The sequence below is a fragment of the Carassius carassius genome, chromosome 2, assembly GCF_963082965.1.
Source record: "Carassius carassius chromosome 2, fCarCar2.1, whole genome shotgun sequence".
Taxonomy (NCBI): domain Eukaryota; kingdom Metazoa; phylum Chordata; class Actinopteri; order Cypriniformes; family Cyprinidae; genus Carassius; species Carassius carassius.
The window spans coordinates 9360486-9384816 of record NC_081756.1 but is presented as its reverse complement, the minus strand read 5'-3'; the positions used below and the strand labels follow the sequence as shown (position 1 = coordinate 9384816).

General features: G+C 34.7%; 1 protein-coding gene across 6 annotated transcripts in view; it reads left to right on the top strand.

Annotated features, from left to right (window-relative positions):
• The window catches only part of LOC132101664 (A-kinase anchor protein 13-like), a 46168-nt gene that overhangs the window by 21497 nt on the left and 340 nt on the right, over positions 1–24331 (top strand). For 5 of the 6 annotated variants that reach the window (XM_059506817.1, XM_059506807.1, XM_059506781.1 and 2 more), the window contains 23 exons: positions 4247–4289; positions 4397–4505; positions 6124–6286; positions 7422–7489; positions 7612–7663; positions 7770–7914; positions 9197–9300; positions 11329–11475; positions 12486–12733; positions 13521–13646; positions 13734–13851; positions 14996–15247; positions 15871–15947; positions 16636–16817; positions 17365–17447; positions 18037–18213; positions 18409–18561; positions 18741–18802; positions 21016–21060; positions 21344–21394; positions 22120–22557; positions 23698–23992; positions 24250–24331. The exon at positions 24250–24331 is cut by the window's right edge and continues 340 nt beyond it. In XM_059506817.1, the coding sequence (XP_059362800.1) occupies positions 4247–4289; positions 4397–4505; positions 6124–6286; positions 7422–7489; positions 7612–7663; positions 7770–7914; positions 9197–9300; positions 11329–11475; positions 12486–12733; positions 13521–13646; positions 13734–13851; positions 14996–15247; positions 15871–15947; positions 16636–16817; positions 17365–17447; positions 18037–18213; positions 18409–18561; positions 18741–18802; positions 21016–21060; positions 21344–21394; positions 22120–22557; positions 23698–23992; positions 24250–24308 (3197 nt within the window). In that variant the 3' untranslated portion in view covers positions 24309–24331. The remainder of the gene's footprint in view (positions 1–4246; positions 4290–4396; positions 4506–6123; positions 6287–7421; positions 7490–7611; positions 7664–7769; positions 7915–9196; positions 9301–11328; positions 11476–12485; positions 12734–13520; positions 13647–13733; positions 13852–14995; positions 15248–15870; positions 15948–16635; positions 16818–17364; positions 17448–18036; positions 18214–18408; positions 18562–18740; positions 18803–21015; positions 21061–21343; positions 21395–22119; positions 22558–23697; positions 23993–24249) is intronic. The other variant, XM_059506789.1, reaches the window with a different exon arrangement.

The following is a 24331-nucleotide window of genomic DNA, read 5'->3' as shown; positions in this document are numbered from 1 at the left end:
GATTGAGTTAAGAGTTAGAAACATATTTTGGTGTCAGATTTTTCTACTTAATTCCTTGTTTTAGAGGTTGTACACAAACAGGTGGTACCAATATAACATCATTTGTTTTCCTCATCTGGTTTGTGTTAGTTGTCCTCCACCCCTTTCTCAAGCCCTTAAATCATCTGGTTTAATAAGTACTTGCTCTGACTTTTCCATCCCCAATGCGGCCGCCCAACGATAGGAAGAATTCGACGAAAGAGGCAGATCTCGTTTAAATTCAAGCTCTCACCACTCCTCCCCAAATCTAAAAGTGTCTTTGCTGTCACCTCTTCATCTAGTGATGAGGAGGACATCATAAGTAAGTTGCAGTAAGAACTGGATAATAGCATCTTCAGTATAGTGACCTCCAGCATCTCGTCCCTAGATGATGTCCTGTGATTCACAGCAGATGTAGAGATAGATGAAATATGTTAGTCACACTCGAAACCTGTCCCTCAAAAAAATAAAAAAAATAAAATAAATAATATATATACACTCAGTTAATAAATTAAAAATGTCAATATGATCCTCCATATAAAAGTGCGCTATCATACAGGCGCATCTCAATAAATTAAAATGAATTAGAATGCATTTATTTCAGAAATTCTACTCAAATTGTGAAACTCGTGTTTTAAATAAATTTGATGCACACAGACTGAAGTAATTTAAGTCTTTGGTTCTTATAATTGTGATGATTTTGGCTCACATTAAACGAAAACCCACCAATTCACTATCTCCAAAAATTAGAATATGGTGACATGCAAATCAGCTAATCAACTCAAAACATCTGCAAATGTTTCCTGAGTCTTCAGAATGGTCTCTCAGTTTGGTTCACTAAGCTACACAATCATGGGGAAGACTGCTGATCTGACAGTTGTTCAGAAGACAGACATTGACACCCTTCACAAGGAGGGTAAGCAACAAATCATTGCCAAGAAGCTGGCTGTTCACAGAGTGCTGTATCCAAGCATGTTAACAGAAAGTTGACTAGAAGGAAAAAGTTTGGAAGAAAAAGATGCACAACCAACCGAGAGAACCACAGCCTTATGAGGATTGTCAAGCAGAATCGATTCAAGAATTGGAGTGAACTTCACAAGGAATGGACTGAGGCTGTGCTCAAGGCATCAAGAGCCACCACACACAGACATGTCAAGGAATTTGGCTACAGTTGTCGTATTCCTCTTGTTAAGCCACTCCTGTACCACAGGCAACATCATAGGAATCTTACCTGGGCTAAGGAGAAGAAGAACTGGACCCTGTTGCCCAGTGGTCCAAAGTCCTCTTTTCAGATGAGAGCAAGTTTTGTATTTCATTTGGAAACCAAGGTCCTAGAGTCTGGAGGAAGGGTGGAGAAGATCATAGCCCAAGTTGCTTGAAATCCAGTGTTATGTTTCCACAGTCTGTGATTTGGGGTGCAATGTCATCTGCTGGTGTTGGTCCATTGTGATTTTTGGAAACCAAAGTCACTGCACCAATTTACCAAGAAGTTTTGGAGCACTTTATGCTTCCTTCTGCTGACCAGCATTTTGAAGATGCTGATTTCATTTTTCCAGCAGTATTTGGCTCCTGCACACACTGCCAAAAGCACCAAAGGTTGGTTAAATGACCATGGTGTTGGTGTGCTTGACTGGCCAGCAAACTCACCAGACCTGAACCCCAGAGAGAATCTATGGGGTACTGTCAAGAGGAAAATTAGAAAAAAGAGACCAAACAATGCAGATGAGCTGAAGGCCACTGTGAAAGAAACCTGGGCTTCCAGATCACCTCAGCAGTGCCACAAACTGATCACCTCCATGCCATGCTGAATTGAGGCAGCAATTAAAGCAAAAGGAGCCCCTACCAAGTATTGAGAACATGTATAGTAAATGAACATACTTTCCAGAAGGCCAACAATTCACTTAAAATGTTTTTTTTATTTATTAAAAAAAATTTAATTAAAAAAAAAATGAAATTTTTTTTATTGGTCTTATGAAGTATTCTAATTTGTTGAGATCGTGATTTTGTGGGTTTTTGTTAAATATGAGCCAAAATCATCACAATTAAAAGAACCAAAGACTTAAACTACTTCAGTCTGTGTGCATTGAATTTAACACACTAGATTCACAATTTGAGTTGAATTACTGAAATCATTTTTTTTTCTAATTTACTGAGATGCACCTGTACTGTATGTAGTCATGCACTAAAATATGCGATCAAAACAAATTTTCAGTATTGACCAAAATAATTGAAGCTGAAATCAATGACCAAAACTATTAGCATTTCTTTAATTATACATTTTGATTGTGTCGCCATTTATTTCATTACACTACAACTAGTTGTGTGAACGCACTTCTCCATGACCAAAAATGAAGCTAGAGTAGCAATATATATACAATTTGTTCAGCTGAAATGTAGAGAGGCAGCTTGGTGACAAAAACTTTGGCTTAATTTGGCTTGACTGGCTTAATTTATCACCTAATGAGAACATGACACCCTGGAAAACATTACCTACTTACACAAATTTAATTACCAACATTTTATTCTCAGTTTCAGTTTTCATGAAAACATTAATTTTGGTTTTTGTAAAAAAAAAAAAAAAAAAAAAAAATATATATATATATATATATATATATATATATATATATATATGTCATGCAAAGTAAAGGTATCAATGTATATCAATATATATATATATCAATATATATATATACAGTACAGACCAAAAGTTTGGACACACCTTCTCATTCAAAGAGTTTTCTTTATTTTCATGACTATGAAAATTGTAGAGTCACACTGAAGGCATCAAGGGCTATTTGACCAAGAAGGAGAGTGATGGGGTGCTGCGCCAGATGACCTGGCCTCCACAGTCACCGGACCTGAACCCAATCGAGATGGTTTAGGGGTGAGCTGGACCGCAGACAGAAGGCAAAAGGGCCAACAAGTGCTAAGCATCTCTCGGGGAACTCCTTCAAGACTGTTGGAAGACCATTTCAGGTGACTACCTCTTGAAGCTCATCAAGAGAATGCCAAGAGTGTGCAAAGCAGTAATCAAAGCAAAAGGTGGCTACTTTGAAGAACCTAGAATATGACATATTTTCAGTTGTTTCACACTTTTTTGTTATGTATATAATTCCACATGTGTTAATTCATAGTTTGATGCCTTCAGTGTGAATCTACAATTTTTATAGTTATGAAAATAAAGAAAACTCTTTGAATGAGAAGGTGTGTCCATATATATATATATATATATATAACCATTCAATATAGTGTTGTTTTTGCCATTCAAGTGGATTGGACATGGTCATATTCTGAACTACCCCTATCTTACTACCCCTGCTTTTATATTTACAATCATATTTAGATATTGTTGTGAGAAATTTCCCAGCATTTTTTTATTGATTCCCAAAAAAAGTGTGTGTGTGTGTGTGTGTGTGTGTGTATATATATATATATATATATATATATATATATATATATATATATATATATATATATATATATACAGTACAGACCAAAAGTTTGGACACACCTTTTCATTCAAAGAGTTTTCTTTATTTTCATGACTATGAAAATTGTAGATTAACACTGAAGGCATCAAACTATGAATTAACACATGTGGAATTATATACATAACAAAAAAGTGTGAAACAACTGAAAATATGTCATATTCTAGGTTCTTCAAAGTAGCCACCTTTTGCTTTGATTACTGCTTTGCACACTCTTGGCATTCTCTTGATGAGCTTCAAGAGGTAGTCACCTGAAATGGTCTTCCAACAGTCTTGAAGGAGTTCCCCGAGAGATGCTTAGCACTTGTTGGCCCTTTTGCCTTCTGTCTGCGGTCCAGCTCACCCCTAAACCATCTCGATTGGGTTCAGGTCCGGTGACTGTGGAGGCCAGGTCATCTGGCGCAGCACCCCATCTCTCTCCTTCTTGGTCAAATAGCCCTTGATGCCTTCAGTGTGACTCTACAATTTTCATAGTCATGAAAATAAAGAAAACTCTTTGAATGAGAAGGTGTATCCAAACTTTTGGTCTGTACTGTATATATACAGTATATATATATTTAATGTAGAGTAGCATGTTTATGGCACCATTTTCTTTTAATCTGGTTGAATTGCTTGACCTAGCACTAACTCTTTCTGCTAAAAGACAGTTTTGCATGTGTACGTAAATCAGGCTCTATCACGGGGCACGAAGGCTGTTTGTTGTTGGCGAAGCTAATTTGACTCCATCATTGTACTTGTAGGCATGACGTCATTCACCAGTGCCACCAGCTCAATGGGATACAGGTCGGACACCCATGACTATTTTGGCTAATTTCATTTAGGCATTTCTGGAAACAGAGTATTGTATTCATTTATATCTTGATTTATTTTTTTATTTTTATTTTTTTTAGCATCACAGAGGAGGAACCTGGTCCTTTAAGAGGAGATTTTGAAAAAAATACCACCAAAGTGAGCCGGACGTTCAGCTACTTGAAGAACAAAATGTACAAGAAAGCCAGAGTAAGTCAACTTTTGTAGTCAAGTTTTTTCTGTTTATTTCCTTTCTACCAGTAATGTAGATTAGATCATCTTTTTCATTCATACTGATGACTGGATGCAAATGATCACCCAGTCAGTCAACGTAAGACAGGAATTTACCATGGTACTAAAATGAATGAAGAAGTAAATGGTGTCAGGTTCTTTCTGAGCATTAGAGGAAATAAGACAGGAAGAGAAGGCACGGTAATGTTTCATTCTTTACTGTTAGCTCAGCATTTTAGCATTTTAAAGGGCCAGTACCTTATTTACAAACTGCAGAGGCATAATGGGAAGAGGCACACATTTTTTAATTTTTTAGGCTACTTAGGCTACTACTCATTTCAGAATTGACCTCATATTAATACTCTAAACTTCCCAAAAGTCAAGATATTTTTGGGCTAGTTTCACGTTTTCACATTTTGTGTGCATTCAAATCAATTTAATACTTTACACATTGAATTTATACCCTGAAAGGCTTTCGTATAACGGCTAGAAATGTTTCCATAAGGGTGTTTTTACACCAAAACGTACAGATTTCATCAGCACGTTGCCGTTCTTAGACCAGCAATGACAGTGTTATAAAAAAGGAAGTAAGAGTCACAGCACCTCCCAGCTCAAGTTGAGTCACTTCCTCCTGAATCTGAGGTGATGCTGAACTTCTTGTCTCGGTAGAGAGTCTTGCAAAGGCTCTGCCTCCTACAGTAATGTTATATAGAAAGTTTTGTGAGGTGCAGGGCCGCTATCAGAAGATAAGGACCTTGAAGGGAGAAGAGGTAAGCCAAATCTCAATCACTGCTTTTGACGAGAGCGATGATTTGCCCCATTGACTTTTTGCTGTGGTCTGTCGTTATCTTCTGTTCACACTTCTAGATGTTCACGTTTTCTAAACTCCTTAGTTGCCTAACAGTGCTATGCTCAATGTTTATTTGTCATAGCGATGGTCTTTTTAGTGCATTTCATCCACACCTGACACATTATTGACGGTTGTTTAAAAAAAGATACATATTTATAACTGTGTGCAATTTAAATTAATATTTAAAGTTTAGAATAAACCAGATGGTATGTTACTTTCGCTTTTTATTGCCAAAAAATGGTTGTTTCTATACAGTTGCTTAACTGGAGGCCTGTTTTAATAAGCAGGAAGCTGAACTTTGTTACAGGAGAACTTGACAACAATTTAGAGGATGTTTATGCACAACTGTCTGAATCACAATGAAAATGCACTCAGTTTGAAATGACATAGCACCTTTTTTTTTCTTTTTTTTACTATATTACACAAACGAGCAGCTGCGGAGAATAGGGTTGCCAACTAAAGGTCCTTCTGTTGTTAAGCATACTTATCAGCTCTGATCTGGGATGCTCATCCTTTAAAATTTTGTCCTGTAAAGTTTAGTAATGGCAAACAAGCACCTTGTTTTGGAACGTGACGACAGGTTGGTGCAGTAAATTACTTTGCAGAAATGCTATTAAGGAAAACGATGAGCAATTCAAGTTGATGGGTTTAAACTAAAGTAGCTATGATGGGCATTACGGTGCTTGGCATATTTAAGCACTAAGTCTGTCGCCTATTGTAATATTTCTTATTCCTTTTCTGGCACAGGAAAAAGAAAAGGAAAAGAATCGGGAGAAAGTCCGAGAGGCCAAAGAGAGAGAGAAGAAATCAGTGAATGGACACGTGTTCAGCACGTCAAACTTGCTGCATCCAGCTTTGTGCCAGCAATGCAACAAAACCCTCAACACTAAAGATACTGTCAGCTGCACAAGTAAGAAGCCATTCGTCATTGTACCTCTGGTATTAACCCCATTTGAGTTATTTACTCCCTTAAACTAGATTTCACATGCAAAGACATTGTGTATTCACAGGAACTGTAGTATAATCGTTTATTACCTTTATTTGTACAGTGCTTTTTACAGTACAGATTGTAGCAAAGCAGTGATAAATAGGAAAAATAGCAGAATCACGCGTAGTATGTGCAGGACAAATATAATATTTTTTGATTATTAGTATGAATACAGAATAGAAATGCTAAGGGGGTTTAAAAGATGTCTGAACTGATGTGTCATGTATTTCAAAAGACTCGTTGCTTAAAAGTAGGAAGCAGTTTTGGTAACATTGTTCACTTCCTCATGGAGCTGCTGAAGAGAAAAACATATTCATTTAGGGGGAAGTCTTTGTTGTATTGTTTTATTCCTTTCCCTCCTCTTTGTTTGTTTTATGCTTTTTCATATTTAGGTGTATAAATGTCCTGTAAGTTCTCAATGAATTTATTTTAGCATCTGCCCATAGCCTTATAGAGCAACCAATACTGTAGATCTATATAAAAAATAACACAATAAATAAAACAATAATGATATAATATACAGTAAAGGCAATTATTTTAATATTTTTTTATGCTAAGTAGAAATAATAAACAAAGAAAATATACTGTTTAGTTCATTTCGATCACATATAATTAGTTCTCTCATGGGGTTTGAAAGTGTTGTTCTGTTTACTAACACTGTATTTTCTCCAGGAAGCATCTGAAGATCATTGTGGTTAGATTCTTGCTCTTTGAGAGAGAAGTGTGTTTCTAGAGCTTGCTGGCATGTTCGTGGGCTTTAATTTGTGTGCTTGGTGGAGTTTCCTGACTGGAAGGAATTCCTAAGCATAAGCCCAACTGTCTTTACCACTTCGACCATGAGCCAGATTAGCAAAATAGCAAACATAAGGACTTCCAGCTACATCAGTCCCTTGTGTTTGGTCATAGACATGAAGTCTCTGCAAAGAAAAAAAGCTGTGTTTATGCTTGGGTAGCAAACTGAAATATAATACTGTAACGCTTACAGCATCTGTAATAGCATCTTTATCAAAGAAGTGAGTACTTTCCTAATGTTTTCTTTTGACGTGTTTTTATGCAGATTGCAATGTGAGAGTTCACAAGAGTTGTAGAGAAAACATCCCAGTTTGTCCCAAAAGCAGAATGAAGGTATGAATAAGGTTTTTTTTTTTATTCTAAAATGTACCATATTCTTTGTTACATGTCAAGAAAGGTGTTTGCCTTGTTTTCTGTTTAAAATATCTTCCTTTTTTCTGTTTCATAAACAACAGTTTGCTGTACCAGAGTCCACCAATATGCCTGCCGTCACTCTACGAACAAAATGTGGGTTTGTTGGTTTTGTTTCTCTTTGTATTGTCTTATTTTTTTATGGCAGCTGATCTTAATGTTGCATGTGAGTTATTTATTTATTTATTTTTTGTGTGTGTAGCGTCCACAATGCGGGATCGTCCCTGGTCTGCTATCTTTTCTCCAGAGGAGCATTCTGTGATTGTCCAGTCCAGACGAGCCACCAGTATTATGCCCTTCCACGGCAGCAACCTCTCGAAAAGCATGTCCATCAACAACATTGCAATGTTAGTTCCTAAACACATATACCAACAAGTATTCTCAGGTTTTAACTGAGAATGAAATTACTGGAAATGTTTGTAATCATTATCTCAAACTACAACTATGAAAAATCATTCTGTCTGAAATAAACCTAGTTAAATATAGATTAATATAAAGTAAAATAAAAGAAAAATTTACATTTATGCATTTAGCAGACGCTTTTATCCAAAGTGACTTACAGTGCATTCAGGCTATATTTTTTTTTTCCCTGGGTATTGAACCCATGACCTTTTGCTCTGCTAACGCAATGCTCTACCACTGAGCCACAGGGACAACATGTTTTTATGTATTTATGATTTACTCAAACTTAAGTAAAGCTAAACTAAAATTACTCAAACTAAACGGAAATAAAAATAAGTTAAAGCTGAATCAAAATATTTCCCAAAAAATAAATTAAATGAAAATACATAAAAATAAATGCTAATTCAAAATCTAAATAAATACTATAATAGTATATAATGATACTAAATTAACACTGCACAGAATACGCTGCTTCCTGCCAACTATTATGAAAAGATGGCTATGAAACTATACAGTATAATAAATTAAAATTACCTCGGTGTGGGGATCAATTCTGACTATTAACCAGTTTCTTAGTAGTATACATATTACTGGCATATTGTCGGTTTATTAGTAGTTATAAAGCACATGTTCTGCATTAGCATATTCTACATCTCTTATTCCTAGCCAATACCTAATCTTAACAACTACCTTTTTAACAACTGCTATTAATAAGCTGTAACTAGGAGTTTCTTGAGGCAAAAGTCATAGTTTATAGTTATTTAATAGTGAGAATTGGTCCCCAAACTGAAGTGTGACCATTACCTCATGTTGCATGTTTACAGGTAACTGGTATCTTCTCAGCAGTATGTACAAATATTGCATTTTTGGATCTACTTTTGAGTTGAAACTTGATTGAACTTTTGGGCGTTCAATCAAATAAGCCACTAAGTAGACATATTCTTAAAAAAAAACACAAAAAAGATCAAATCAAGCTTCTTCCTTTGTGGGCTCTACCACAGTATTCTACACATTTGGACAAATGTTATACTGTAGGTTATATGGGTGTTCAGTGCATATAGACAACATGGGTGCTGCATTCTTAGCAGAAGAAGTGTGGTACAGTAGTATGCCATTCCCAAATTTCCCAACATACAAATGAACAGAATCTTCAGTGAATCTGTCTTTAGGGCACTTGACCTTACTGACCTTCTGTCATAACCACACCACCTCATCCTCTTCCTGTAGGTTTGACGATATGCCTCTAAGAGGCATGCGGTATCTGTCTCAATCCACAGACTCTCTCCACAAACCCCACAAGGTTACAGCGTCCAATGAGTCTTTAGATGAAGGTAAGCAGACATATTTTTTCCCCCAGTATAATACCAGGTACAATTTCTTGCCCTCTCAAAAGCTTCAAAGAGCTTTCAAGCTGAGATCTTTTAGGGGAGAGTGAATAAGTTATTAATTGTCAGAGCTGTGGCTTCATGGTCTGTGCATGTTTGTGCTGCTTGTTGCGAATCTGGCCTGTCTTTTATCCTTTTCTTTTCCACTTATTTCCTGTCATTCCTCACTTTCACTATTAATGAAATAGCTTTTTTAAGTTGTGTAAACGTTTCTTTTATTATTATTATTATTACATAGTATTTTTTCTAGTAATGTATGAATGAATATTTCTTTGTCGCTATAGGAACAAGGGATGCCACAGTTCTCAATATAATATTGAACCATTCGTTACAACATCCACGGTTCAATACGTGCTTGTGAATTGCGTTTTTTATTAATTAATTTGGTTTTGCTTTTAAATAGGTTATGTGCGTATATATAATATAGTATAGGTATTTCTTTTTTGCTTTATTTCGGCCGATCTCTAACTTTCTCTGACAAAATGCATTGTGATCATTTCCCAAAATGTCGTTAGTTTGGAAATTTTACGAGGTCTGTAAACAACCATTAACAGAGATCAGAGATGAGGGAAAAAGTACTGTCGCAGGCTGAGGGAAACGAGTAAAATCCATTGAATAATAGAAAAAAGTTATTGGTGTGCCTTTGGATGTCTTTATTATGTTTTTATATAATACTGTCATCTAAGACGCCATTTGAAGCTAAACGCAGATGTTTGAATGGACAGACTATGGATGAAACCTGCTATGATTACCCTACTATTAAAGCTGAGATTTGATTTAAACAATACATCCATAAACTATTCACATAGGGGACATATTATATTGTTCCTACAGTTAAAGCATGAAATATTGTTTAAATCTATAACATTTTACACAACATTTACCTATTTTATTTCGCAATTCTGAATTTTTTCTTGCTAATGCAACTTTAATTCTACTAGTTCGGACTTTATAACTTGATTCAATTCAACAGTTGTGAGTCTAAGGGAAAAAAAAGCCAGAAGTGTGGGATAAAAACTCATGATTCTGAGCCGAGAGAAAAAGAGAGAATGGCGAGTTGATTTTTCTTACCAGAATTGTAAGATATAATCTCGGAATTGCAAGAAAAAAATCTGAATTTTGAAATATAAACTCGAAATGACCTTTTTTTTTTTTTACAAGTAGTTTATTCCATGGCTACCATAGACTGCTACGTTAAAACTGTAATTTTCTGCCACCAGATAGGCTCCACCCATAAAAAAAACATCACTGTTGTAAACACTGAAATTGGTCTATTAAAGCAGTGTTTCTAAGTAGTAACCAAGGAAACACATTACTGCCATTTCATAAGTGCCACCTGCTGTAAGAGAGTGAATTTGCATCTCATTGAGCCCGTCTGCTGTTTTGTTTCGCTCAATTGTTTTATTTAGCATAGCTTTACAAAGCTAAAGTCAGAACATTCAGTTTTTGATTCAAATTTTGAAATTATTCAATCTAATTTTAATCAAAAACTGTGCATGATAAATGTGTGTAGCTTCTTTGTTTGGATCGTGATAAAAATGCAGTGGTCGTCTCTAGTTTTAATCTATTTTATTTTATAATTATTTTACAGATGGCCTGTAACAGAGCAAATAAACATCTTGTTAATGTACTCCTATTTTCAGTATCTTTTCTTTTTCAGTATCTTATCTTTTTCAGTATTCCCTATCTTTCTTGTCTCTTGCTTAAATATTTAAATTAAATTAATTAAATCAATAAAAAAAAAATATATATATATATAGCTTGCCATGAAAATTAAGATCATGCATTCCTACTACCGTCTATTTATTTTAATAAAATAAAATAAAAAATATTTAACTTCTTACTGCTCCTGTTGCCAAAGCGTAGAATAACAAAAAATAAAAAACACTCTGATGTGCCACGCCATCCGAACCAAACCAAAAACTGAGATATATATTGAACCGTGAGCTAACTGTATTTTTGTATCTCTAATAGGAACTGAGATGGTTGACAGCCGGCTGATGGGAGAGTTTGAAGCAGATGTTAAGGAACTGGAGGCCGATTCCTGGAGCATTACTGTAGATAAGAAATATCTGAAGCAACTCAAGAAGGACGTCATTAAGAGACAAGATGTCATCTATGGTAGAATTTAATGCAATTTCCATTTCTTTATTTATAAGCATTTGCTGTTCTGTGAGTTTTTATTCACTTACTCTGACTAAATTACGGTAATGCAAAATGCTAAAGAGGGTTATTATACTTAACTAAAACCACAAAAAATAAAAGTTTCTCGAATTAAAAGAAGCATTAACTGAAATAAAATGCATAAAAAAATGTAAGGTTATTTTATTGCAGTACGTTCATTTGGTTTACTTTATGTAATAAAATAACTAAAACTTTTGAAGAAACAATAACCAATAAAAAAAAAACTTTACCAACACTTTAAATTTTAATAAAAAGGTCAATACAAAAATAAAAAGTTATTCAACATAATAATATCAGTGATACCAAAGTAACACTGTTGCAATTTGTTTTTTTTGCATGTGGAAGTTTTGACCTAAATGTTACTCATCCAACTTCCGTTTTGTCAGATAAACACTATTTTAAAGGTTGCATGGACCGCAATCCAAATGTAAAAAAGTTAAACAAAGTTAAATTGATTTGAGGAAAAGTCTGGGAAAATAATAAAATATAACTTGACTAATGTACAACATTAACATTAACACTAACTGTAACTTCAGTGTGATAGCTTGTTGAACTTTGACCCACAAGTATAAATTATAATTCTTTTGTACTTAATCTTATTTTATTTTGTTTGCTGAAAGCACAGCCCAACTTTAATTGTCAAGTAGATTTTTCTAACTTTTCCATAAGTTTATTACTTGAAGTCCTAAAGCTGGTTGCTAATAGTTGCTTTTAGTTTCTCTGGTCAACAATAGGTAAAAAGTTACAAATAACTAACTTAAGTTCATTTAAAGTAGATGTTTCTAGTTGAAGAGAATAGTTCAGAAGTAGCTGACAACTTGCACATGGGAATCTCTTCCTTTTCAAGGAGTCTACATCTCCATTGACTGCTCCAAAAGCAAGAAGCGTGCTAACTGCTGCACTTGCAGATGTCTGGATCTAAACATCCTGTTCCTTTATCAATCCAGAGCTGGTCCAGACGGAGATGCATCACCTGCGGACGTTACGGATCATGTCTGATGTGTACTGTAAGGGCCTGCTGAGAGATCTCCAGCTGGAGGTCCAGGTGGTGGAGAAGATGTTCCCCATGCTGGACGAGCTCCTGGAACTCCATTCGTTCTTCTTCAGCGCTCTGCTGGAGAAGAAGAAGGAAGCAAAGCTGGAAGGAACGGACGGATTCATAATCAACAGGATAGGAGATGTGCTGGTCAACCAGGTATTGTGTGTGTGTGTGTGTGTGTGTGTGTGTGTGTATATATAAATAAATGCATTTCTGTGTTTGAATTTAAGGACTTTCTTGTTTATTTGTTTACAGTTTCGTACAGGTTGCCATTTAAATGTAAAACTTGGAGTCTGTAACAAAACCAGTTTTGTATCCTGTAATTTATATCCTACAAGTGATATGTTCATTGCACTTCTGTTTGCTTACTAATGCAGATGAAAGTCTGAAAACTCATAAAATTGAGTTGAAATTACAGATGTTATTAGGGAAATTTTAATGTGTGACAACAAAAAAATGTATTTCTTTAATAATCTTTGTAGAAATGCTGTAAAATAATAATTACAAATTTAATTACATCCTTAAAATGGAAAGAAAAGAATAAATGTCAAGAATATAATAAATAATCAATATGTATTGTTTAGACTATGTATTTATTTTGATTTTAACAGATTAAATATTTTATTTGCTTACCTGCATGTCATGTGACCATTAACCAACATCAAAGAACTGTGAATATGCAAATGTGTCGTTAAATTATTGAAATGTTAACTTAAATTCTGAGGGTAAATATTTTAGATTAAAGGGGTTTGGCTGACAAAAACCTTTGGAAATGGCTGTTATACTACATTTGTGAGTAGTAATGTTGCGTTGTATTGTAAATTATTAGCATATAAAGACGTCTTGTTGAGTATGACGTGCAGATGTCAGCTTGAATTAGACCGCAGATTCATTGTTCATATCCAAGCTCCTGTGTTGATTTATGCCACATGATATGCTTCAGTTCTCAGACTTCAATGCAGAAGGCATGAAGAAAATCTATGGCAAATTTTGCAGTCGACACAGTGAAGCAGTGAACTTCTACAAGGAGCTGCATGCCAGAGACAGACGCTTCCAGGCGTTCATCAGGGTAAATGCTGCACTTTATTATGTTGGTCATTCTTCCCATTAAATGCACAGAGATACCTAACAGTCCTCAATGTGCTCTTGTTTCCAGAAAAAAATGAGCAGCAGTGTTGTCCGGCGTATGGGCATCCCAGAGTGCATATTACTGGTGACTCAGAGGATAACAAAGTACCCGGTGCTTTTACAGCGAATCCTGCTGCACACCACAGGTGAGATTTACTCTGATTGGATTCAGTCATGAGCTGTCAGGGGTTCTAGCATCTTCTGGTCTGGTATGAAGCCACCACAAAATGATTTATTTATTTATTTATTTATTTTAATAAGAAATCGATCAATCAGTTTGTAGTAGTAGTGTTTGGGCTAAATGGTTATTATAGCAGAAAATGCATATATTGTGGAAGCTCTAATTCACTTTGTGAATGTTTTCAGATTCAAATAAATGCTATTCTTTTGGGCATTTTTTTAAAAAATTTTTAACAAACAAACAGTTTTCAAATTGATAACAATCTGAAATATTTCTCAAGCACTAGTTCAGCGTATCAGAATGATTTCTGAAGGATCATGTGACACTGAAGACTGGAGGAAGGATGCTGGAAATTCAGCTTTGCATCACAGGAATAAATGACATTTTAAAATAAATATTTATCGCGTTTTAAAAAAATCATAAGAGTGCACAAATCCACACATGCAGAAATTTTTTACTACCAAATCACAAGATTAAAATAAAAAATGTCCATCAAAGGTACATAAAGTACAAAACATTGCTCACGTCCATATAAATAGTTTTGCTTTGTTATTTGTTCTTCTAAATATAAAACTGTAATTTTTAATATAAGAATGGAAAACAATTATTTAAAATTGTAAGAATCATTCACAATAGTGTCAATTTTAAAAAAGAAAATACCTTTTATATATATATATTTTTTTTCTGGAACTTTATTTGATAGATTGAGTCATCACTGCCTACTTTCGAAGGTCCTGAACTTCTCCGATCTTTACAAATACACAGAGATGATGATATAACAAAACAAGACACAAATGAGACAAACAGATCCTGTAAAATTGGACCTGAGAGACGCAGCGTGTAAACATTCCACATTCATCACAAATCACTTCCAACTGTAGCACAGCCAGTCTGAAAGGCTTTTTGGTCACGTTACCAACAGAGGTTTTAAAATGAATTAGTGTCAAGTATAGCAAATATCCTTTTCAGGGGCAATTTGAGAAGGAGCTTATAGCTCTCAAGAGGATTTGATTGATACTATAAAGAAACAAAATAGACTGGTTTATTGTTTATAGGAATTTCTTACAACTCAATTTCATATGAACCTGAGCGTATGTGTGCTTGTGCAGAGAACGAGAAGGATTTTGAGGACTTGACGCAGGCGCTACAGCTGGTGAAAGACATCATCGCTTCAGTGGACAGTAAAGTGAATGAGCATGAGAAGAAGAAAAGGTTGAAAGAAATTCACGGCCGTACAGACAGCAAGTCCATCACGCGCATGAAGAGCGGTCAGATGTTCGCCCGAGAGGATCTGCAGCGCAGTCGCAAGCTTCTCCATGATGGTCCTCTCCAGCTGAAAAACGCTGCCGGACGACTGAAGGGTAAAACTCTCTTACCCTAAATCTTGATAGATCTCATTTGTTCAGCAGTAGATAGAAGAGAAAACTCTCCACCTCTCACAGCTATTATTAATGAGGGATTCTTCCATTTGGAAAAAAATCAACATCTTTAAGATCCCATGTGCTGAAATCTATTCAGGGCTTTGGTAATGATGTGTGAGTGTAATGACATTTTTCATTTTGAAGGAAAAGGTAATTAAACCATTTAGCTAGCCAGTAATTAAAGCAATGGGAGGTTAACATTGAATTATTATTTCAATCATCACAGGGGACCAAATCACCAATGTAAATATTTTTTTATTTTATTTTTTAAATTTTATTTTATTTATTAAAAAAAAAAAAAAAAAAAAAAAAAAAAATATATATATATATATATATATATATATATATATATATATATATATATATATATATTACCAACTAAGTTATAAGTTTACATACAAATTACTTATCAAAGGTACATACCAAATATTGCATTTTTCCACAAATATTATTGGATAATTAGTTGTTTTTCTAAATATAAAAATGTAATATTGTAGAATTTAATGTTTACTGTAACAGCAGCCTCCTCTCTGTTGTTTTTTTTTTATTTTTTTTATCTTAAGATGTCCATGCACTTCTTCTTTCGGATGTCTTTGTGTTCCTCCAAGAAAAAGACCAGAAATATGTATTTGCATCTCTGGTGAGTGATTGGATTTCAGTTTTTTATATTTGATGTCACGCTGAAGCTGTAACACTTGATTTAAAAAATGCTTTTGTATATGTTGAAATTATGTTGAAATGTTCCTGACCTAAGATTAATAAATGTTGTAGAAGTAGTTCATTCTTAGTTAACTATATTTAATAAAAGTGTCCTTATACCTTATAATAAAGTGTTAAGATTTCTTTTAATAATGCGCTTCTATTATAATTATTCATGGCATTCTTTGTTCATGATGTTTTTATTTTAAAACCCTCAAAAAATTCAGAACAAAAGGATCCTCCACTGTTATTTTTGATTATTAACTTCTTAAATGGACCTATGCTTTGCATTTGGCAGTGAATACATATCTAATCTCACTTCATTTCTGAAGAAATAGAGTAACGGAAAATTGTTCGTGGGAATATAACAGGAAAAGCTGGCCTCCTTATCAAGGCACAGAATTAGATTAAATAAAATATCCGTAACACAAATGCTAAATTAAGTTTAATACTTGGGTTTAGAGATTTTTTTTTTTTCAGGTTCGCAAACACAACGGTTGACTGAATACACATTTTACACTACAGTGTTGAAGTTTGGCTCAATCAGCTGATTTACCATCTCTCTTCCTCTCTCTGCTTCACTCCGCCCTCTTCATTCTGTGCATCACGCTTCCTCTTCTCATCAACAGGACCAGCGAGCCACTGTTATCTCCCTGCAGAAGCTGATCGTGCGAGAGGTGGCCCACGAGGAGCGAGGCCTCTTCCTCATCACTGCCGGCATCGCAAACCCCGAAATGGTGGAGGTTCACGCCAGTTCCCGAGAGGAACGTAACACCTGGATGCAGCTGATTCAGGACGCCATGCACTCAATGTGAGTAGCAGATATTCGCATACTTCCCTCTGCATCATGGACATTCACTATCTAAAGCTTGAAAACAAGGTGCATTTATTTGAGGAGCAAAATTGCAATTTTTTTTTTTTTTTCTTCAATGTAATATTTTTTTCTTCTGCCAAGCATAAATCTAACAATGCATCAACAAACTCATTTTCTCATTTAAAGCATGAGCCTCGTTAAATTAATATATTTTCAGTGAAACCGTTGTCTTAATATAGTCATATTAGTCTTTTTTTTCTTATGCGGTCATCTTGATCCTCGCGATTTATGGATATTTTACAGAAAGACCAAAAGAAAACCGATTTAAAAAATATTTTTTGCTATGGTTATGGCTTTAAAATGAGTTCTCTTAAAAAAAGTAAAGATTAAATATTTAAATTATAGCAAAAGTACTAATTTTGAATGTTTTATTAAATAAAAAAAAATAGCAAGGGTGGTTGGATGGTATTGTTCAGAAATTACCAGTATGTATTAAAAGGTACTCTTTTTTTTTTTTTTTTTTTTTTTTCTCGTGTGTTCACAGACAAAAGGATGATGACGAGGGGATCCCGAGTGAAACTGAGGAAGACAGGAAGCTACTCGAAACAAAAACAAAAGAAATGAGAGGTGAGCAGCTTTCCTTTCTCTCTGTTACTTTAGCTCATTTTACAGTTTAGAAATTTCCCCCCCAAATTATTCCAATTATTCAAAGTAATATATTTCTTATATAGAGAATAAATAAATAATTAATCACAACTGATTTGTTTAGAGTGTGTGTATGTGTGTGAAGTGAAGTAATATATATATATATATATATATATATATATATATATATATATATATATATACATACACACACACACACACACACACCTACACAATATTGAACAATAACAATTTTATGAAAGTACAAGCATTTAAGCCATGTTAAATAGTAACTCAAGAGTTTGAGTCTGATTTGTAAGCCTTTTTGACCATTTGATTAAAATGAACTGATTCAAAAGAGTCATTTGCTTATGAATCACTTTGCACCGTGTGTGGCATGCAGTCAGCATGGACAATGCAAGCTAATTTGTTTCATCAATTCTTAAGCCTAAAATTAGAAATAAAAGCAATCTTTGACATGGTGTTGTTAATCATCATGAATAGGGGTGCAGGAAATATATATATATATATATATATATATGCAAATAACACGAGCTCCTGTGTGTCTTAGACATGCTCCAGAGGAAGGATGAACAGATTGTTTCACTCCTGCTGGAGAAGATGAAGCTTTTCCGTGAAATGTGCGGTTCGTCCGACGACACAGCTTCGGCGGTTAAAATGCTCTTCAGGGCCAACAACGAGGACGTGCCCAAGGGAGAACCCATCATGATGGACGCTCTCAGAGAGGGTAAGAAATGCCACCAGCGTCTTCAGATGCTCCTCACCTGTTGTATGAAAACTGATGTGTTGTTTATGAGTCATTTGTGTCTGGTGGCAGCTGTGGCAACATCTCATTTCCAGTTGTAATGTTCTTCCAGGACTAGTAACTCACTTAATGTAATGCGGTTAGTGACGTGCGTGTGTGTGTGTGTGTGTGTGGCAGTGGAGATGTTGCAGGCGCTGGTGAACAGCAGTCTGGGAGGGGTAGTGAGACAGCAGCTGGCCTGCGCTCTGGGGAACATGGGACCTGTGTGTCTGCCACGCAGAGCCGAGACCTTCGGAGGGTTTGACAGCCACCAGATAAACATCTGCAAACGTGAGACATTTAATCTACTCATTATGATAACTCTCATGCTTCAGATCCGGCAGTGCAGCTGATGGTTGCAAACCAATTTTATATAATACAAGTTCATTCAGAAAACGTAATAAATCTGTATATAAAGCACAGTTACGGAGTCGATTCTGCTCACAGTTATTGTGTTTGTGTGTCTGTAGATGGCGACAAAGAGGAAGCTGAAGATCTTCGGAGGACAGAATCTGACAGTGTTCTGAAGAAGGTAGGAAGTCTAGCAGTATTAGCTTTGGTCCAGCATTATATTATCTGAACTTATGTTCATAATTCTGAATGTATAAATATAAAGACTGAAATTTTAGTTACAATGTGAGTTGTTGTTTCAATATATATTGAAATATACAGAAGTCAATCTTGAATATATCATTGTAAATCTGAATAATCTGTTTTTGAAAGAAGTTTCTTCTGCTCATCAAGCCTGCATTTATTTAAACAAAAATACAGAAAAAACAGTAATATCGTGAAATATTATTACAACTTAAAATAATAGTTTTCTATTTGAATATACTTTAAAAAAATAATTTATTCCTGTGATGCAAAGCTGAATTTTCAGCATCATTACTGTGTCACATGTAACATCAGTCTATCACATGATCATTTAGAAATCATTCTAATATTCTGATTTATTATGAGTGTTGGAAACAGTTCTGCTGTCTAATATATTTGATGAATAAAAGGTTCAAAAGAACTGCATTTATTCAAAATAAAAACAAATTCTAATAATATATATTCTAATAATATATTTTCTTTACTATCACTTTTTATCAATTTAACACATCCTTGCTGAATAAAAGTATTGATTTTATTTAAAAAAAAAGAAAAAAAAATTACTGACCAGTAGTGTATATTGTTATTACAAAATATTTATATTTTAAAAACATAGCTTCTTTTTTTATTTTTATTTTTTACTTTTTATTCATCAAAGTATCCTAAAAAAGTATCACATGTTCTGAAAAAATATTAAGCAGCAGAACAGTTTCCAACTTTGATAATGAATCATCATATTAGAATGATTTCAAAAGGATCATGTGATAATGAGCCTAAAAATTCAGCTTTGCATCACAGAAATAAATGATAATTTAAAGTATAATAAATTTAAAAACAATTATTTTAAATTGTAATAATATATCACAATATTACATTTTTTTTCTGTATTTTTGATCAAATAAATGCAGGCTTGATGAGCAGAAGAAACTTCTTTCAAAAACATAAAAATAGTAATGTTTACAAACTTTTGGTCTGTACTGTATATATATGTGTGTGTGTGTGTGTGTGTGTGTATATATATATATATATATATATATATATATGTATATATATATATATGTATGTATATGTATATGTATGTGTTGTGTGTATATATATATATATGTATAAAACATATGCAAAAGATTGGGGTCTGTATGATATGTTGTTGTTGTTGTTGTTTGAAAGAAATGAATGCATTTCTTCAGCAAGTGACAGTAAGGACATTTTAAAGTTGAAAAGCATTTCTGTAATAATTAAATAGTATTAAACTGTTTTACCATGAGAAATATTGGTAACACTTTAGTTTAGGGACCGATCTCCCTATTAACTAGTTTGCTTATTAGCATGCAAATTACTAGCATATTGGCTGTTTATTAGTAGTTATAAAGCACATATTCTGCATGAACATATTCTGCATCTCTATTCCTACCCAGTACCTAATCTTAACAACTACCTTAATAACTATTAATAAGGAGTAACTAGGAGTTATTGATGCAAAGTCAGAATGCAAAAGATAATAGCGAGAATATTTATTAATAAATCTGAATATTGAAGTCCGAACAAGCATCACATAAATCACATACATCTAAATCAGTTGTCAGAACAATCTTAAAAGCATGACACATTAAATTTAATCAAATTAATTAAATTTTTTTTTTTTTTTTTTAGTTGATGCAACTGGAAGCTTCTTGCTGGTCTTAAATTCTGTATTTTATACAGTCTTCCACATTTCTTCTTTACACTACATCCAGGTTAAATTGACACTCTAAAAATAGTGTGATTATTTTTCAAAATAAAAATAATAAATAATGTGTTTTTTTCAGCGTGGGTATATATTTATTAAAATATTTTAAAACAACAAAACCCTCATCAATAAACAGCCCCAACCAGAACCATACTCCCCCCTAGTGTCCTTTAGTGTTTACTACACACACATGTGCTGTCAGGTTTTGTAGCTAATGGGAGTCATTAGTGGAGCGAGGGCTCAGTGGAGGGTGGAAAATGAATAAGCGTGCATTAGGAGCGCCCAGCATCGGCTGACTCTGTAATGTGTGTAATGAGCAGCGTGAGCTGGGCTCAGGCCTGCGCTCGCTCGCTCTGGTGCTGGGCTGATTAAACACTCTCAGCTGGGCTCAGTAAAGCTGCAGTCTCTGCTTGTCTGCTCCACAGGGAGGAAACTCCAACCTGCTGCTCCTGCAGAAGAGAAACAGCGAGGTAAGACAGAAGAGCACGCTTCTTTTAGAGTTTATGGTGTTATCCTTCAGCTCATCTTGGGGCTGTGGATGATGTTTTTAGCTTGCAGAACTGGCAAAGAATCAAAGTGTAATTGGATAACATGTAGGTATAACAACAACTGTCTTGTCTTGGATAAGTCGCCGATATAATTAGTTGTAAATATGTTAACAATCAGCATATACATTTTGATGTCTTTTTGCATGCTGTTTTGAGATCGTGACAAATGACAATGTCTTTCTTGATGGCTTGTGTTTCCTGACAGCAGATCCTGACTGGTGTCACTCACCTTCATGACCTCCTGACCTCACTTCAGGTGTGTATTTCACAGCCGATATTATATATGCTGATGAGACAAACGAGAAATCATTTGGAAAATCTAAATATAAAACAATACATCTGAACTGGGTCTTAAAATACAAAAATACTGTAAAAAAAAAAAAAAAAAAATGTAAAAATACTGTAAAACTGTAATAGTGTAATATTATAATTTTTTTTTACTATTTTAATATATTGTAAGTTATTACTGTGACGCAGAGCTGAATTTTCAGCATCATTACTCCAGTCTTCAGAGTCACATGATCCATCATTTTAATATGCTGATTTGCTCAAGAAACATTTTTTATTAATAATGTTGATATCATTATTTTTTTTCTTTTGGTCACTTTTGATCTTTCGATATATTTCTTTCAAAAAATATTTATATATATTAATACACGTGTGTGTGTATATATATATATATATAACACAGGTGTGGTCAAAAGTTTACATACACTTTGAAGTATCTGCAAGATGTTAATTATTTTACCAAAATAAAAGGGGATCATACAAAGTACATGTTATTTTTTTTTTAGTTCTGACCTGAACAAGATATTTCACATAAAAGACGTTTATATGTAATCCAATAGAGATGATATTTGTTGAATATAAACAAATGGCCCTGTTCAAAAGTTTACCTATGCTTAATTCTTAATACTGTGGTGTTACCTGAAGACAGCCGTGTCTTGTTCTAAATGGTTTCTTTATGGATTTTGTTTCCAGGCCGTGGTGCTGCAGCAGGACACTTTTATCGAGGACCAGCGTCAGGCCCTAAACGAGCGCACCCCGTCCCGATCCTCTTCTCGTCCCCCCTCGCTGGTAGAGCAGGAGAAACAGCGCAGCTTGGAGCGTCAGCGACAGGAGGCCGCCGCTCTACAGCACCAGCAGGCCGTCCACGCCGAAGAAAAGCGGCGCAAGGTCAAGGAGTGGGACGTGAAGGAGCAGGAGCTGACGGACCACGAGCTGCTGCTGCAGGTGAGGGAGGAGGAGATGCGCAGGAGGAACAAAGAGCTGGACGAGGTGCGGCAGGAGCTGCAGGGGAGGAAGGAGGACTATCAGAGGGATCTAGAGAGACTGAGGGATGCTCAGAGGAGGCTGGAGAGAGAGAGGGAGCAGCTGCAGAAGGAGATGGAGAGAGTGGAGCACCTCCGTGAGGTGGAGGTGAGACTTGAACTACACATTCAAGCTACAGTAATATACAATATTAATTCACTCCGAATAGAGATCCGAAGGCCGTCATCTTTCTACATTCAATATTTAATTGAAAATTTGAGGGCTTCCAAAAACTGGTTTGGAAATGGTTTAAAAGACTTAGTTCTTAAAATTTGACTGTATATGACTGAATAAAATGGGAAGATAAAAATGAACCATCGACAGACGTTTGACTATTGGCACAGTGTCTTGTTCACATTTCATTGTGAGATAAAAACCTGCATGCTATAAAGTACTAAAATTAGGGATGCAGAATACAGTACATTGGTATCATATCAGTTATCAGCCAATATTAGAGTTTTTTTATTGATGTTAAATGTAATCATTTGAACGTTTCAAAATAAATAATGAATAATTTTCATAATGTGCATTTTGATCCTGACTAATAAACACGCACTCTCTCCCCTCAGGTATATATACGAAAAAAAAAATATATATATATATATATATATATATAATGCTTTGAAAAGTCTCTTATGCTTAGCAGGGACACATTTATTTGATCAAAAAACATTAAAAGCTGTAATATTGTGAAATAATTTTTTTTAATATATTATTATTTAAAATAACTTTTTTCTGTTTTAATATATTAAAAAATTCCTGTGATGACAAAGCTAAATTTTCAGCATCATTACTCTAGTCTTTTTGCTAAATAGAAACTAACAGCATTAATTTGAAATATATATATATTTTTTTGTAAAATAAGTATTTACTGTCACTTTAGATCAGTTTATTGCCTCCTTGCTGATTAAAAGAATTGTTTTCCAAAAAAGAAAAAAAATAATTATTAAAAAATTCTTACTAAACCCAAACATGTAAAATATTATTATACATTTATCTAGTCAAAATATTACATCAATTTAATGTATTATAATCGGGCATAACATGAATAATAGTTATTATTGGCTTATCCGTATCTGCCAGAATTTTTGTATTCCATATATCCATTCTTCAAATAATAGCTTTGAAAATTAATATATAATATGATTAATGATAAGTTCCAAACTTACAGAAGGTGAATTTGTTTTGCACTTTAACATGATTTTATTTTATTTATTTATTTATTTTTTGTTCTCATTTCTTCCCCAGGCCCGGCTTCAGCGCACGCCCTCCAGCACATCAGAGGACTCCCTGAAGCTCCAGAGCAGCAGCTCCATCGAGCGAGAGATCTGGGAGGGTGACTTATCGTCCAGCCCCAGGAAGAACTCCCTGTCCAGGATAGACTCCAAACAGAAGGGCCGCAGCCTCTTCTCCCTGGGCAGCAAAACTCAGAGCATAGAAGGCCAAAACCAGATGCCCACACGACTGCTGCAGCTGGCTTCATCCAAGGAGAAGAAGGACAAGAAGAAGAAGAAGAGCAAGAGCCAGCCTCCTCAGGATGCAGGTAAGCACTGTGAACGTACACACACTCATTCAGTATCGAGATAATGATAAAAAATTGATTCAATTAGCCTGCAAACCACAACCGCTGTATCCGTTCTGACTGGTAAGATTTGGTAATTTGCACATACTGTATAAATGCTGGCTTTCTGAGTGTTCTGCATTAATCTCAGTTATTCGTTACGTTGGTTGAGAAAGATTTCCATTGTGGTTCAGTGTAGATGAATCTTCTCCTCAAATATTGCTATGTTGTGTCTTCAGCATCACATCTGCTGCCCCTGACAGAGCCTTCAATGGACGGAGAGATCTTCTTCTGCTGATTTACCCATCATCCCTTCTGTCT